General features: G+C 33.1%; 2 protein-coding genes across 2 annotated transcripts; one reads left to right on the top strand and one right to left on the bottom strand.

Moving 5' to 3' along the window:
• Positions 1 to 911: 911 nt before the first annotated feature.
• LOC129002901 (uncharacterized) lies at positions 912 to 13,110 on the bottom strand. The gene is made up of 5 exons (XM_054431018.1): positions 12,994 to 13,110; positions 9,963 to 10,212; positions 7,802 to 7,994; positions 6,749 to 6,932; positions 912 to 1,462 (listed from the first exon to the last, which is right to left on the bottom strand). The coding sequence occupies exons 2-5, from the start codon at positions 10,208 to 10,210 to the stop codon at positions 918 to 920; spliced, it is 1,170 nt and encodes a 389-aa protein (XP_054286993.1). The 5' UTR covers positions 10,211 to 10,212; positions 12,994 to 13,110; the 3' UTR covers positions 912 to 917.
• A 426-nt stretch (positions 13,111 to 13,536) lies between these two features.
• Positions 13,537 to 16,591, top strand: LOC129003167 (heme oxygenase 1-like). Its single transcript, XM_054431430.1, has 3 exons — positions 13,537 to 13,761; positions 13,962 to 14,122; positions 15,825 to 16,591. The coding sequence occupies exons 2-3, from the start codon at positions 14,020 to 14,022 to the stop codon at positions 16,463 to 16,465; spliced, it is 744 nt and encodes a 247-aa protein (XP_054287405.1). The 5' UTR covers positions 13,537 to 13,761; positions 13,962 to 14,019; the 3' UTR covers positions 16,466 to 16,591.
• Positions 16,592 to 17,467: the final 876 nt, after the last annotated feature.

The raw sequence follows: 17,467 nt of genomic DNA, 5'->3' as shown, positions 1-17,467 counted from the left end.
TGATGAGCCTATATCGGAAAAAAACATTGATAAAAATGAATGAACGACACGAGTATAAAATTTAAGGTAGGAGTCTCGGCGAGTGCCTTTGAAACTTCTAATAGTGTCGTAAAGACTAATTACGCAAGTAAGCAATACTAAAAATCCCCACTCATAACTTTCAAGAGAGGTTATGCTTTTGTTTATAATCTCTCATAGCCACTGATTGTGATGCAACAACTTACTGTTCCAAACACTCACTCAATGTTTAATCAAATAAATTGGTCTTAATAGTGATAAGTTGGCCTTTGAAGTACCTATTACAATTTTTATTCTTTTCTCTCAATCCTAGAACCTCATTGATCCGTTATTCGTGTTGTAATGCTGTAAATTGAATCTTTTCAATTCTAAGAACTGAACTGAAACGGCTAGTTTAAAAAACGGTCTTAGGTAAAATCCGTTTTCTTAAACTCTTTTGTCTATCTCTTGTCAACTACCTGACTGGTTAAACATTCAACTGGAGTATTATTGCAATATTTAAACCGTTGTAAATCTTGTGTAATCTGTGTAATCTGTTGTGGATCTTTGAAAATGGACTCTGTAAATAGATAAAACGAGAGGGGGGGGGCAACAGTCTAAAGGGAATCACCTTTTTAATTACCATTCACAAGTGTGCTGGATCATAAGCTTTAAAATGATACCTGAAGCGAAAAATTTGCTAGGTAGGAAGTAGGATGACAGGATAGTGGCATGTGTGGAAATTTTTGCACCCTGCTTTCTTGACTCTCAGTTATGTCCTTCCCCTCAATAACTCCATTTAAGTCCAAATTGGTCACCTTCTATCTAATACCTATAATAACAATCGTTCATTCCCCCCTAAATACTCATTCTTCCTTGTACACTGGCTATACAGGGCATATAAAATTATTCACTTACAATTAATCAACATTTAATCCTGGAACTCTGTACAGAAAATATCCTTTGTCATTATAAAAACAGTCTTTAACTTTATACACTAACCCAGGCTTCCATTGGTCCTTAGGTATGGTGATTTTGCCAGGAATATTATCAGGATCCTGTAGTTTTAGCCGACTTTTGGCACCTTTTTGGCGCACAACAGCATTAGGTTTGAATCTTTCTGAAGGTGCTATGTAACTTTCAAAAGCAGAGTTTTCCACTGGTTTGTCTTTATTCCCACTGCTTACAATCGCTTTAATTACGTCGCGATCTTCCAACTTTGTATCCAACAAGTTACTGAGCCTACTTCTGTACTGATCCAGAGTGTAGTATGCCCCTGATCTGTCCACTATATTTGTTGGATTTATATCTCCTATTTGTTTTGGAGGTTGGATATTTTCCTCGAGCCGCTTATTTTCTATTTCAGTAACCTCTGTTTCAGCCTTAGGCTTGAAAATTGTTACTAAAGATGAGAACTCAGTTTTTTTCGGTTTTGGTAAGGTTAAATCTGCAGATTTAGCTGCCTCTGAAACAAATATAAATAAATACATCATATAAGTTGAATGGTTATAATTTCTTGTTTCGTGCAATGTTACATGTCCATTTTAGACCTTTCACTACATTCATTCTTTAGTTATATAATAATTCTTCTTTTATTGTACCAAAATTCGCCATATAGCCTATTTAAATAAATTGTCAGAAAATTAATAGTAAATTTAAATTATATTATCCTTTAATCACCCCTCAGAAACCATCATCACATTTTAAAATATATTGTTTATATTCAACACATATTATTATTAATAAAAACTGTAACCTGTAATTAAGTCCATAGTTGCAATAACACTTTTATCCAAAATTATTAATATAGTATAAATTATTTCTAAAACCCCAACATTAAATTAATATCCAAAAGCCTGAATATTTAGTGCATGTGCAAGTGATGAAGAAAGAAGACAGCTGGCTTCAACAATGAACTCTGATCATCCTGTGTAAAATTAAAATTTTCCTCCTTCTCTATTGGGACATGGCAGCATCAACACCTTAAATTAAGTGAGGGTATAATCCCTAATATTTATAAAGTCAGTGATCAAAATTATTTAACTGAAAATTAACTTAATAACAAAAGAACAGTTTAGCTTCTATATATAAATTTTTTTTCATTTCAAAATTGTACTGCCACCTCAAGATTTATATAAATTGGACACTATTACTGAAGATCTGGTGAGAACTCTCCATTTTGTATAGGCTTAGCCTACCTTCAAGAAATTCAACTGAATAGACCTTTTTTATTTACTTTCTGATCATCAAACCTAATTATTTGAACTCAAAAACTATTTTATTTCATCAAGAATAATCCCAGAAAAACAATTTGACAAGAGAACTAAATTCAACTTTGATAAATTTTTCACCTAGTCTATTCATTGTTGGACTTATTTAATTTACCTATCCAAGCCTAAGAGCAATATCAAAATTATTCCATTTTTAATAATAATTGACATATTTTATTTCATAAATTAAAATATTTGAAGATTTTTTTAGCCAGCCGAGTTCCCCTCCCTGAGATTTATGTATTTAAACTAAATTGTAAACTCATTGTTCTGTTTTTACTGAGCTAGGCTAAACCAAAGATGGCAACCCTATAACTTAACTTATCTGTTATCTGTTCATTTACCCCATTCATCATTGTAATATCTTATTTTTAGTTCATTAAATTTGTATTGTTAAGAAATTCTTCAGATTAATCATTTGTCTTGCTATAAGTATTTAATCTAGGCTTAACTTAGCATAATAAATAGTAAGCAAATGAAAGGTACAAACCTAAACCAAATTTTATTAACTTAGTCTAAATTATTATATAAACACAACACGCATTAGTGTTTTCTTTTAATGGCGTCCAACGTATTGGCTACAAAAGGTCTTCAAATATCTCGTTATTGCAACTAGCCTAATCTAAGTATATTGAATATAAGCATTTTATGTTAGTAATAAGTTATCCCTCCCTGCAATAAGCATCCCCAATGATAAATGACAGAGCATAGATATAATTTCCGACGGCCTAGAAAATACCCAAACACATTGGACTCTGATAACCTACACGACATTGCATTCAATAGTTCAGATGACGAAGGCAACATTAACGCATTTGAACTCAACACAAACATTCCACCGATATCAAATATTAAGCAAGAAACTCCCAATAACATAGAAGGCATGCAAAACACAATCATTCCACCGAATTAGCATTATTTACACACGATGACGACGATACAACACAAACACAGTGAAGTGACAGAAGGCGGCAGCCATCTTGATCGTGACACCGGCATCTCCACTCCACATCCATTCAACACAAGAGGCCGTAGTAACTGAAGTAGCCGCTAGTAGCAGCACCGTTCAACAACCTTCCCAAAGTGCAGACAACCCGCTTCATTCATCATTTAATACAGATTACAGAATACAGACCGTAAAATGGATAATGAAAACACAATTATGTCAACTGATAATGGCGTAAAAGGCAATTCCCAAACTATACAACTAAATCAAACGGCAAACCCAGATATTATTAGTCTTCTAACGGGCTTATTCCATGAAATATGAGGAGTTAAATCTGATCTGAGTAATAAAATTGAACAGTTCCAGAAAGAAATTAATTCAAAGTTTGACAATTTTACTGAACAATTTCTAAACAAGTTCACTGCTAATATTGAAGAAATCTCTATTAAAAATCACAATCAAACACAGAATATCTTTGAAACCGACTTAAACAAGACTACAACGACACTAACTCAAGACGTCAGCATAAAGCAATCAGAGCTAAAACTCAAAAATGATCAAAAAATACCGATGAACGACTTAAACCATGATAGCAAAGTTCAAGACTTAGAAAACATCAATCAAAGTAAACTCACTCTTAAATCGAACCCCATAATAATGATTTGCCATCAAAATCGACCCACGCCAGAACCATCATTTGGCCTTCCAAAATCGAACGAAAGAATCAAAGATCCTCGAGAAATTCCTAGTCCCAGTAAACATAAGAAGAATTTTGAACACAGTGTAGTGAAAGCCAGTATGAACTTTGAAGAAACTGAACAATACGGCGACAAAAAATACTTTGACTTCAAAAAACGGAAAAAGTGTCATTTAGCCTAATACTCGGATCTTAAGAGACCTACTATCCATAGTGATTACCAATAAACTGTGATATCGGACACTAATCGCGAGTGCGTACCCCATCCATCCCATATTAATACTATCCTCCAAATCCCCAAGAAGATAAACATGTTATTTTCTATGCTCGAAAACCTATTACCCTTACTCCCCAATTTACTACAATGTAATTATCTTTTGTTTTGTTTTAATTTTTAAATGTTTTTATGTTTTGTTCTCTTTTAAAAACTTGTTTTCCCTATAGATATAAGTCAACTTCCAAGATAATCAATCATTTAATGTTTATCATTCTAACTTTAAGATGTTTTATTTCATACTTCTGTATCATCATGACATTTCACATTTTATCAAAATTTTTTTCCTTGAGTTCTCAGATAAAAATTTCTGAGGGGATAATTGCAATGTTACATGTCCATTTTAGACCTTTCACTACATTCATTCTTTAGTTATATAATAATTCTTCTTTTATTGTACCAAAATTCGCCATATAGCCTATTTAAATAAATTGTCAGAAAATTAATAGTAAATTTAAATTATATTATCCTTTAATCACCCCTCAGAAACCATCATCACATTTTAAAATATATTGTTTATATTCAACACATATTATTATTAATAAAAACTGTAACCTGTAATTAAGTTCATAGTTGCAATAACACTTTTATCCAAAATTATTAATATAGTATAAATTATTTCTAAAACCCCAACATTAAATTAATATCCAAAAGCCTGAATATTTAGTGCATGTGCAAGTGATGAAGAAAGAAGACAGCTGGCTTCAACAATGAACTCTGATCATCCTGTGTAAAATTAAAATTTTCCTCCTTCTCTATTGGGACATGGCAGCATCAACACCTTAAATTAAGTGAGGGTATAATCCCTAATATTTATAAAGTCAGTGATCAAAATTATTTAACTGAAAATTAACTTAATAACTAATAACAAAAGAACAGTTTAGCCTCTATATATACGTTTTTTTTCATTTCAAAATTGTACTGCCACCTCAAGATTTATATAAATTGGACATTATTACTGAAGATCTGGTGAGAACTCTCCATTTTGTATAGGCTTAGCCTACCTTCAAGAAATTCAACTGAATAGACCTTTTTTATTTACTTTCTGATCATCAAACCTAATTATTTGAACTCAAAAACTATTTTATTTCATCAAGAATAATCCCAGAAAAACAATTTGACAAGAGAACTAAATTCAACTTTGATAAATTTTTCACCTAGTCTATTCATTGTTGGACTTATTTAATTTACCTATCCAAGCCTAAGAGCAATATCAAAATTATTCCATTTTTAATAATAATTGACATATTTTATTTCATAAATTAAAATATTTGAAGATTTTTTTAGCCAGCCGAGTTCCCCTCCCTGAGATTTATGTATTTAAACTAAATTGTAAACTCATTGTTCTGTTTTTACTGAGCTAGGCTAAACCAAAGATGGCAACCCTATAACTTAACTTATCTGTTATCTGTTCATTTACCCCATTCATCATTGTAATATCTTATTTTTAGTTCATTAAATTTGTATTGTTAAGAAATTCTTCAGATTAATCATTTGTCTTGCTATAAGTATTTAATCTAGGCTTAACTTAGCATAATAAATAGTAAGCAAATTAAAGGTACAAACCTAAACCAAATTTTATTAACTTAGTCTAAATTATTATATAAACACAACACGCATTAGTGTTTTCTTTTATTCGGTAATTCTTACTTTCTCAGTGCACCTGCAGAAAATTAAATTTTTTTTCCAAAATGTAGGAAATAACGTATTGATTCTGAAAATGATAGTTATTTTCCACGCAAAACGAAGGAAAACCCTGAGAAAGCGGAAAGCTACATTTTTTTTCGGGAATAGGTCATATACTCTAATTAACTGGTAGAGCGAACTGAACCAGAATTTTTAAAATACGATGGATATTTACGATTTGGCCAGAAAAGCGTCGGAAAATGAAAAAATTACTAACTACGAAAAAGCATTGGTTAAAAAAGAACACAATTTTGAAAAAAGAAAATTCAATTTTCCAAGGGTGCATTGAGAAGGTAGGAATTACCGTTGTTTCTTAAAAAATATAGACTGGTCGTAAGAGGATCCTAATCTAAAATACAATGAATGTTAAAATAATTTCAATCTTTACAGAGGCAAACTGTCTGTTAATGTGTCTTAACCCTGTGGAAACTAGATCACCTCTAAGATTCTTTTCATAACAATTGTAAATAAAAAAACAATGTTTAAAAACAAAGTAGGAGGGAGACAAGAGAGAGATACGTCATCTATCAAATAAAAATCATCCGTTAAGAAAACATATGCTTTCTACAAACTGTCACTGAAATGTTTACGTTACAAGCAGTTAACAATTTAGTGACTGTGCTGGGTATTAAAGTTTTTGTTTTTGACAATCATACTACCTAATTTCACCTGTAAGGGATTTTTGTTTTTAGGAAGCGAGACATGGAATACCTAAGTTACATGGAATACAATATTTAAGAAACGTAAACAAGTTTTGTTATAAATGTGTTCTGTCAGAATGTAATATGCCTAAGATAAAAATTGAAACACATTTTAGACTAAGTGAAATATTTTTTTGGCAAAGTGTTAAAATAGTTTGTTTTGACAAACTGACTAACCTTCATCAGAGATGATTGAGACACCGTCTTTCCTGTCCTTGAACTTCTCAAGATGTACTTTTAATTTTGGGTCATGCACTGTAAGTTCTCCTTTGTGAAAAGCTATCCAATTGTCTGAAACCTTACGATCATGTTCTTTTAACCTCTCCTTGGTAAGTGGTTTCCAGTTTGCCTTTAGTATTTTCTGAAATTACAGAAAACATCTTAACAGTTTGTAATGGCCTTACGTGAGGATCCTGGTCACTGCCCAAAACATTTTATCAGTACAGTTCACCTTTGTACTGTACCGGCTCACCCCTTGCTTTGCTGGATACGTTCCACGCACGGGCAAGTTAGTCTATGTGGACAGGCAAATGCAAGGTTAAAAGAGGCTGCCAACCTCTTAAAAAAAAAAAATGCAATTGATTAATCATTTTGGCAAACTTAAGTGTTTATATTGGAGGCTGGAGGCATTAACATTTGAAGGCATAATTTGACCATATGACCTTAGAATAAAACCTGTTCAAATTGCACATTTCAATAGAGTTCTCACAACTTCTTGCAGAGGCAAAACGAATAATGCAATAACATTTTACCTTTGAAAGATATCTTACCTTTGAAAAGTACAATTCACGTTTAAAACCCTTATGAATTAAGTTGGCCATAACCCATGGATCTTTAAAAGTAAACTCTAGAAAATAAATCAAACACTAAGGAGACAAAGCCCTAAACGAAATTACCTTTTTGGATTCCAATTTGTCCTTTTGCTAGATCATAAGCTTTAAAATGACACCTAATTTGTAAAAATTGGTTAAGTAGGACAGACAGAAAAAGAATGACACAGAAAACCATTACTAAATTACTTTGCTTTATATTTATACTAGATTTTTGTGACAAGTTTAAATATCATGTTGTTTGGCCTGAATAAACATTTCGGCTCTGGCAAAAAAATTTGACAGTAGGCTACATTATGTAATTTTTAAGAACAAAATTGAAAAATTCACCATTAAATTAAGATTTGCAGCTTAAATACTTAATTCAACTTTCAAACATGTTCTTACTAGTTATACTCACCTTGATGATACTGGGTGATGCAGGAAAACTTTCAGCCAAAACTTCTGGGCACCATTTTTGTGGATCCTGTCTGTTAAGATGTATTATTTGCTGTTTTTCTGTCCAAGTAAGCATTTGAGGTTCTTTTGGAGGCCTAAAGTACTTTCTCTCTGCCATTTTCAACCTTTTTGCCCATGCAATTTTTTTCATCTCACTAGAATCAGTGAGAAACACATTTATTTATAGCCTATACCTAACAAACTGACATACACAATACTTGAAATATCATTATTTAAATATGGTAAAAACTGGTAAAAATCATTTCACTTTTACAAGGCAAACTTGATGAAACAAAACATAAGACAGAAGTTTAAATTGAATTTTAAAACGAGCAAGAATTCCTAGCATAAAAAAATAGTAACTGCTCTGTTTGAAATTCATCGTTTAGTATGGTTTAGAATTAAAATTTAATACTAGCCCACATTTAATGATGGTAGATTAGCCTATAAGTGAGACTAAATTGGATGGATCGTCATGAGATCTAATGTCATAGTGCACATATTATCTCATGTTGAGGGTTTAAAAAAATGTTGATTTCTCAAATTTGCTTTTATTAGCTCACTTAAAAGGGTGTACAAAATTCTGTAAACTCAAAAAGTCATGTTAAAAAGTTAATTTCATGATGTATTGGTTTCTGGATTGTTTGAATTAACCAACATTGAATATAAACCTTTAACCCACCGCTAGTGGCATCGAAATAATTACCAGAAGAGTAACACTGTATCTAATTTATACAGTTAAATTTACCTATCATTTTTATGTTTTTGCAATGATTAGTTTGACTGCCATAATATTTTTAAATATTCTTTCTATGACTAATTACGTTGTATTTGGAATATTATAATAAGGATCTAATTCTTTACCGCAAAAATGTTTTGTAGGACAATGGTTTTTTAGTAATTTTTCACAAAACTGGAACCCGGTTACACTGTATCATTTTGATACACAAACAACAATAAGTTTAGCTAGGTATAAATAATAAGGGCAAATGTTCAGGAATAATGTCAGACTATTTGTTTTTAATTTGCTCAATCACTATCTGTGCCTAAATCAATCATAATATTTCTTTGTTTAGATATGTTAAAAAAAAAAACATAACATCCATGGGTGCACTGAATCAAATTGATACAAAAGACAAATCAATTATCGATTATTAAGATGGGGACACCACTATGTATGTATTTTAACCCAAATATGAGTGAAAAATGAGTGTAGGATGAGTATCGCGATCTTGAAGTCTTGTTAGTTACTATGGCCGACATGTTCCTTAGACACAGCTGCTAATGGCTGCTAAGGGACCTACAGTTTATAGTGGAATCCAAACAACATTTTTTCCTTGTAATTAACGAGTTGGTCTAATTATCAGGATAGTACTGCGGATAGTGGTAGTACTCACTATTGCGGACGTTAATCTACACCAGGGACTTATTAAATATAAATCACACTGTATCAAAGTGATACACACAGATTTTTGAATTGATACAACTCAAAAAGGTGCCCTTGTCAAGGTCGTTTAGCACTGGGTGATCGGGCTAGGGAAAGGGGTGCCCATTAGTGAGGGGATAGCGATCGGTGTGCACATTAAAAAAAATGGTGGTCAAAAAGGTTGTTGCTTGTAAGTAGGACAAACAGAGGGTTAGGTTAAAATCACAAATTTTAGACTGTCCACACTAAATTATGTAGCCTAAACAATACAGCCATACATTTCTCCAAAATAAGCCACAATCAATATTGTTGATCTAAAAATAGTAGTCTAAGGAAGATTAGTGTTTCCATAAGCAGGATTTTTATCCCGAAAGCGGGATTTTTAAACTATGAGCACGATTAAAATAGGGGATGAGGGATAAAACAGGATTTTTGGCTTTGACCAATATTTTTTTTTATTACTGATTTTTCAATAAAAACTATCCCCAATGAAACAAATAATTGCAGTATGCTTAGCAAGGTTTAAAAGAGCTATTCTAACATGATACGTCAAAAAGACCACTCTAGAAGGATTGAGATTTTGTACAAAATTTGTGTGGGAAAACAAGATTTTTCATCTCAGTAAAACAGGATTCTCTCAACCTGAAAAGCGGGATTTTTCTTTTGAGGGTGTGGATACATTGGAAGATAAACTTACCTTATCACCTCATCATTCAAATCTGCTGCAAGAGTCAAGTCTTCTTCTAACTCTAACATACTTTGTTGGTCGATATCGTTCTTTTCATACACATCAGCTTCGTCTTCAGCTATGAGTTTCAGTCTACGGTGAATTCCAGCGTCATGCTTAGGGGTATACTTGTCTCTGGGAATATACCGGCCTCTGCTTATAGAGCATGTGCTCAGACCACATGCTCTTACACATATTTGCCCAAAGTTCCTTAACATTTCTGAAAACAATGTATTTAAGTAAACAATAGACTTAACCCTCTATCGAAAGCACACAAATAATTTACCAGAAGACTTTCACTACATTTAAAAAACATCTAATACTAGCTCTCTTACAGAATAAGTTTTTTAAAGGTTAAGATTGTTTAACACTATAATACCAAAATTTCTGTATACAAATAAAATTTGTTTTGACTTAACTCCCATTAAACATTTTTGGCAAAACATACATACATTGCTTGGCTCAAATTGATTAAATTTGATGTCTTAGTCGTACCCCTACCAATTTCTGATTATTACCTAATAAGAGTAATGAGGTGAAGGGAATAATAAATCATAGCCATCTGCTGACTAAAATTGGCGCTCTCCTGATAGCGATTAGCGACATATGCTTGAATACTGGTTTTAGACATTTTAATGCTTAACAACAAGTTTGGTTAGTTAACCTTATATGAAATAATCGATAACCTATATCGAAGGCAAATATTTACCGTATTTACACTGGGATATGATGTAATTTTAATATGTCTACTTACAGTATTTTTAACGCTAAATCCAAAAATGCAATCAGTTTTGGTCGGATAGATTCCTAAGTGGCGGTAGCGGCCGTAAAACGAAGGTTAGGGGTACGAATCTAACAAGGAAAATTTAGCGGTACTGAAGGTAATGGTAATCTGGACGGGTCCGTACTGAGTGAAGAGTGAGGAGTAAGGACTGAGTGAGAAGAGCAAACAACTGTTTATACTTGATCTAATGCGGAATGAAATCAAATCAATTCGTTTTGAAACCAAATGATCAGTTCTTATTTAGGCATGTGAGGAAGGTAGGTCGGGTTTTATGCGGATTCGTGACTGTAATAAGTGTTTCGAAGTGAGGTTAGATTAGGAAGGTAAAGGTTAGGTTATAATGAACCGACTCATTAATTTATGCAACTTCCAGACTGTTTTTGCACAATTAAATAGTGGGTGAAACGCAATGAAATAACGATACAATAACAACAAAACTAATTAACGAATTTAATAACAATATCAAAAATGCTGGCGAATTTTTGATATTGTTATTTCATTGTGTTTCACCCACTATTTCAATTGTGCAAAAACAGTCTGGAAGTTGCATAAATTAATGAGTCGGTTCATTATACCCTAACCTTTAACTTACCTAATCTAACCTCACTTCAAAGGACTTAATACAGTCACGAATCCGCATAAAGTCCGACCTATCTTCCTCACATGCCTTTTCTGACATAAAATGTGATTTAAACTTTAATGTTAAGGTTGGGTTGGGTTAGGTTGGATTAGATTAGATTATGTAACATCATTTTTATTAGTTGCTGATACATTAAATTATGCACTGTGGCACGTTCATTACCAGACGTTGAGGCATTAGTCAATGGTTGAAGATTGGAATGAGGACGATGATCATGTCGGCAGTGGCCTAGCTTCTATTACTGATATTTTACGTGAATAAATTCTATTTTGTTTTGTAATTTATGTTCATGTGATTAATAGTTTATGTATGCTAGTTGATTTATTGTATTTTATAAACAGCACCAAAGTGCATTTTCTTTTTTATCTAGTTATTGCATATTGTAACTCTGATTTTGCTCTCATGGCGTCGTCTGTGGTTTTGTCTGTTTAGGATAGAATGTACATAGAGGATACACGTCCGGTAACCGGACGTGGATAAGGCGTACGGCAATGACGTCATGGGGTTGCGGGAGCCTGGAACGCCTTTACCACAACAATACAATGACCAGCCATCAGTGTTCGTGGTGTAGTGGATAAGGTGCTCGGCTGATATGCAAGAGGTCCAGGGTTCGAATCCCATTGAAGACATTAACTTTTTGTCGAAGAGTTTGCATTGAATACCATTTATTCTTAACTGTACATCTTTTATTAGAATTTTTTGCATTTATAATTTTTTTTATAGAGAAAGAATTTCACCTTAATTCGATTTTTTCACTATCAGCAAGTTTGGTTGGTTAGGTTAGGTTATGACAGTAATTGCCGGACGTCTAATCCACGTCCGGTTACCGGACGCGTATCCTCTGCCTAGAATGTAAACAACTGACAGCTGTTTCCACTCCACAAACCTTCCACCCCTTTTAGTTTAGTCGCCACTAGATTTTGGACTCGTCCATACCACAAATATGTTAATAAATCAACAAAACTGAAGCTTAATATTAATTATATAACTGTACGGCCATTTAGGAATCCCTCCGACCAAAACTGATTGGATTTTTGGATTCAGCGTTAAAAATACTGTAAGTAGACATATAAAAATTACATAAAATCCCAGTGTAGCCTAAATAGGGTAAATAATTACCATCGAATAATCAATATATCGATCGATATTTCTTTTCATTTTTTTAGTCCTGCTTATGAAAGTCTACCCGGCTGCACTTTACTTTAGGTCCTACACTCATTCGAATGAAAATATCAATTAATCGATTGTTTCGTTCGATATATCGTTTGGTTAGTTAGGTAAGGTCTAACTAACCAAACGATATATCAAATGAAACAATCGTATAATCGATATTTTCATTCGAATGAGTGTAGGACCTAAAGTAAAGTGCAGCCGTCTACCCTTCATCTCTACTACTCATTTATTAAAAACCGATCCTGACAATAAGAACAACTAAAAGGAATGTTGTTGTTTTAGCTAAGAGTAACATTAAAAAAAGCTTGTAGCTAGTAGGCTATTGTAGTAGGCCTATAGTAAGAACTAGGGAAAAATCTTTGAAATTATTTATTAAGTAGGCCTATAGTAACTATATAACTTACTTCAAAAAATCAGGTTTTCAAATTTGAACCAAGCACTATCCTTGATTGTTTCATTGCCTTTGCTATAGTAGTTCAGTTCATCAGGATTTATTTTAGGTTACCAATGAATCACATCACCAATAATATTACCATTAGCACTTAGCAGAAGGCAGAGAGCAGAAGCACGGAGAAGTAAAACAAACAAAAAACGCTTGAGTTTGCGAGACCAAGCAGACAATGAAAACCATGTAGCAATGCCACTCGATCTTCTGTACCCACGGGCAACTCTGCTTTTCACATGCACAGAAGGCCTTGGAACGGTTCCTGAGATAACTCCTATTTGTTTAATTGCTTCACTGTATATATATATTATATTTCTTGTTCCTTCCACCATGAGGTTGGATAGTAGCTTAGATAAAACAATATACTCCCTTAGTTTCTTTCTAAACTCACAAATAAATGTACAGACGACGCTCCTGAGAATAGAGTAGGGTGGAGTGAGACTGAGAATGAGGTGTGGACTGGACTGAAGCGATAGACTGAGAAGTGAGAACTAAAAGTGACAGGTGCAGGTAACAACGACAAGCGACAAGAAGAACAAAAGAAAAATGTACAGACAGAGTAAAAGAGAACAAAACAAAAACATTAAACAATAAAGTATGCTAAACAAATAAGAAAAGAAATTAAAGGTTAAAAAAATGTTGGCTAAATAACTTACCGTAGGCTAACAACAAAATATTTATTGTTAGGTTCTGGTTGTTTTATGTTGCTGTAGAACGATTTAAGCTGGTAAGTGTTTAATATGCAGTAATCCCAGATATGCTAGGTAAAAAAATATAAGGACTATTTTTAGGCTATAGTTTAATATTTTGTTAGATAATTTATGTTTTTATATAGGCTACCTAGGCCTATGTCATTTGTGTCATTACTTAAAATACTAAATCGAGAGTGTGACTCATAATATCCAAAGATAAATTTGTTGTTTTCAGTAATTTGGGAAAGTGAACTTTACAAGAGCTTAAGTTGAAAATAAATCATACCCGAGACATGTCAGAAAGAGAAAAAATTCCATTTTCCAAGCAGATGCGCTTAGCAACGAGAGAAGTACATGCGATAAGTGATGCCATGGTTAACGCAAAACTTGCTTTTGGTAAGTTATTTAAGTTAAGTTAACTTATTATTCCTTTACAGCAACGGTCCTAAAACTTGTTGGTTTGGCGACCTACTACAACCTTGGATTTTTTTCTCGGGACCCACTTATATAAAAAGATATTAACACTAATACCGTAACCCCGGTCTGACAGGCCCACGGGAATTTTCAAAAATGCATGTTGGCAACACTGTTTAAGTTACTTGAGAGATTCTATCCCCCCTTTTCCTCACCTAAGTTACCAATTGATATATTGTTTGTTCATTTTGCATGGTTGCTGTGACCTTGACAGGTTGTCTGTTCAACATGCCCGTCTCAGAAGCCCGTCGTTAGTGTATTTTAAAGCGGTGTCTCACAGGCCGAGGGTTTTGGTTTGTGTGTGTCTAAGCGGGGTCCATGATTTTTCAAATGGGGTCTCACAGACCGGGGGTTTCGGTTAACGTCAGCCTAGGTAGGGTTTCGGTATTAGTGTTAAGTTATCAGGCTACAGGTTATTTTTTCTTAATAGCTTTCTGTACACTGAGAAACATGTAGGCCTAATTGAAAATACCATATAACTTATCTAGGGTACTTCAAATCACCACCGTTTTAGAAACTTTGGTAGTCTATTTATCACGTGACTTCAAAGGAGCCAATGAGTACAGTGCGGTGTTGTCAAATCTAATAACCAGCTGATTTGTAAATATTGTTTAATATTTTAATTAGCGTCGTCAACGGGCGATATGGCAACGTCGCACTAGCCTTGTCTTGTGATTGGCTGCCACCAACTGCAAACTTTTGTGGTCCCGACTGTAGTGATGTCACTTTACTTCACTACAACTAGAACTTAAAACAAAAATACTGATACTCATACGTGCTGCGTATTTTCATCCATTCTCCAGTTAAACCAAAGCTTAGCTTACTATCATAATAATAGTATATTACGTTAATAACCTGGAAAATAGGTCGTCTTGCGCGATTACCATACAAGTATGGTTGAAAAATATATGAGGTATTGAAACCTCATATTATTATTATATCACAGTGATTCAGAAAAAACAACATACAACATGAAGTATGGTTGACACATTTTGGATAAGTGACATAGGATATTTTTTGCCATAGGTAGGCCTACTACTCTCTAAAATAACCTAACATAAAAAAACTACAAATCCGTTAAATATATTCCCACCAACTTAAGTACAATCATCTCATAACTTCCAAGAAAGGTTACCTATGTTTTTGTTTAATCGTTTGATGATTCGTTGAGTTATTGCCAAATTGCTTAAAATTGCCAATTATAACCAGCTGGTATCCGGTAAAAACTCATTACAGTGCAGTAGTATGCAGTGCTCAATTTGTGAAAAATTAGGTAGGTGTCGAAACTGTAAGCTCTGCCGTGTTCCCCCGCAAATCGAGCACTAAACAGCAAACAGCTGTTTTCCGGACTAATTTCATTCATGGAAAGTCTATTAAAACAGTGTAGTGTGGCGGTAAATATCCCACAGTATCATATGCTCATAGTATAACTAACATTACAAAAGATTCAGAAACAAAAAAAATGCTCTTTTAACTTAAAAAGAGAAAACATTATTCTGCCTGTGGTAACGGTAACCTCAGTTATTAAATTTTTTGACTACCTATATGATATTCATACAGCTGGCACTATATTGCTTAAAATAAACTCTCATGCAAAATACATCTGATTAGTTTTTCTTTCTAGCGATGTCAGATAATTCAGTGTGGGCAGAAGGCTTACTCGTCTTCTATGAAATCTTTCGCTATCTGGAAGAAGCCATGGTTCGTCTAAAAGGAACACCGGTTGGGGAGTTTAAGTTTGAAGAATTGATGCGAACTGAAGCCTTCCAAAAAGATCTTGAGTTTTATCTTGGAGTAAACTGGGCCAAGAACTATACACCCAGAGAGAGTGTGGTCAAGTATCTGATTCATCTGCAAACAATCGAAAAGGAAACCCCAATCCTTCTCATGGCTTACATCTATCACCTCTACATGGGTTTGCTATCAGGGGGACAAATACTTGTTAAGAAACGAGAATTGGGAAGTAAGTTAAATCCATTTCAAAAGAAGAATGAAAAGTCAGCTGATGGTAACTCTGTCACGAATTTCGGGGATCACTCCATATCTAGTTTGAAAAAAAAGATAGTAGACACGACCAACAGCATTGCTTTGGATCTTGACGAGGAAACAAAAGAGAAGTTACTGGAAGAAAGTAAAATGGTTTTTGTTCTGAACAATTCAATGATTAGAACAATTCAAGGAACCTCGTTTGTGTTTTTAAAAAAAGTCTTAGCTATTTTGTTTTTTATTTTTTTGATTATTGCACTGTATCGTTGGCTATTTTAGAGAGTAAGCGGTTATTGTTTATGGCTGTGTCAAATAAGTAGTGAATTCATGTCTAAGTCAGTTAATGAATACTGTATTAGAGATATTATAATGTATTGATTGTTAAATCTGAATTACACAATTTTATCAAGGTTATAATTTCAGTATCCCTTGAATAATTAAGTAAGTTAGCAACTTTATTTAATGAGTCTTCCTAAATATTGCTAAAAGGTTTTGGTCTATAATTAGCACTATATCTGGGTGACCTGAAATAATTCTGCAAAGGCTCCTCTTCACAGCCTATTTAAAGTGTGTAGGCCTACCCCTATCTATGTGGGTATTAAGCCCTACCTATCTTTAGTTTTTTTAAGTGTGCCATAAATACTGTAGAGTTTTCAATAACATGATCTCTTTATTCACATTTAAATTGAAATTATTTCCAAAGAGCAACCTAGATAATAGGTTTAAAAATAATAGTTTTATTTTTCAAGAAATGTAGGAAAATTATGTAAATTCGATTCTTATAAAAAGTATATAAAAAATCAATTTTAGAACTAAAACCTAGGTTATGCCCCCAATTTTACAGAGAGGTGTGGAAAAGAAAAGTTTTGACTAACCAGGCAATATTTAAAAGGGTACCAAAATTAAACATCAAAATAAAATTTACAAAAAAAATTACTAAAACATTTGTATAAATACACTTTCAGATACTAACCAAACAATTATGCTCGATTTCCCATTGCAACTAAAAATAAAAAGAATTGCTGAATTCTAGTGAATGTTTTCTTTATTCTTAAATTTATATTCAAAAAGTCCCAGGCAAAGTTAGCAGGATAGTAAACATGCAAATTGAGTTTATCATCTTTGGAATGATCTAGAATATAAAGTATCGTCATCTTTATTAAGTTGTGTGTTTGAATTGACCAACTTTTTTATATTCTTCTTCCTTAAAAAAGTTACATGTGTTACGTCTAAAAATTTTGGCTCCACTCCTCTATCAATAAATATTGTAAATCACCCAAA

Source organism: Macrosteles quadrilineatus, unplaced genomic scaffold (genome assembly GCF_028750875.1).
Source record: "Macrosteles quadrilineatus isolate MER2022 unplaced genomic scaffold, UCM_ALF_1.0 Scaffold_9__3_contigs__length_116548681, whole genome shotgun sequence".
Classification (NCBI taxonomy): Eukaryota; Metazoa; Arthropoda; class Insecta; order Hemiptera; family Cicadellidae; genus Macrosteles; species Macrosteles quadrilineatus.
This window is presented reverse-complemented; position numbering and strand designations above follow the sequence as displayed.

Bases quoted from the DNA above. Each gene is read 5' to 3' on its own strand.
- LOC129002901 (XM_054431018.1), bottom strand. From the start codon at position 10,210: ATGTTAAGGAACTTTGGGCAAATATGTGTAAGAGCATGTGGTCTGAGC. The intron at 6,933-7,801 runs GTGAGTATAACT...CTGTAATTTCAG, and splicing joins CATCACCCAGTATCATCAAG to AAAATACTAAAGGCAAACTG. The intron at 1,463-6,748 runs GTTAGTCAGTTT...TATTTGTTTCAG, and splicing joins CTCAATCATCTCTGATGAAG to AGGCAGCTAAATCTGCAGAT.
- LOC129003167 (XM_054431430.1), top strand. From the start codon at position 14,020: ATGTCAGAAAGAGAAAAAATTCCATTTTCCAAGCAGATGCGCTTAGCA. The intron at 14,123-15,824 runs GTAAGTTATTTA...TTTTCTTTCTAG, and splicing joins TAACGCAAAACTTGCTTTTG to CGATGTCAGATAATTCAGTG.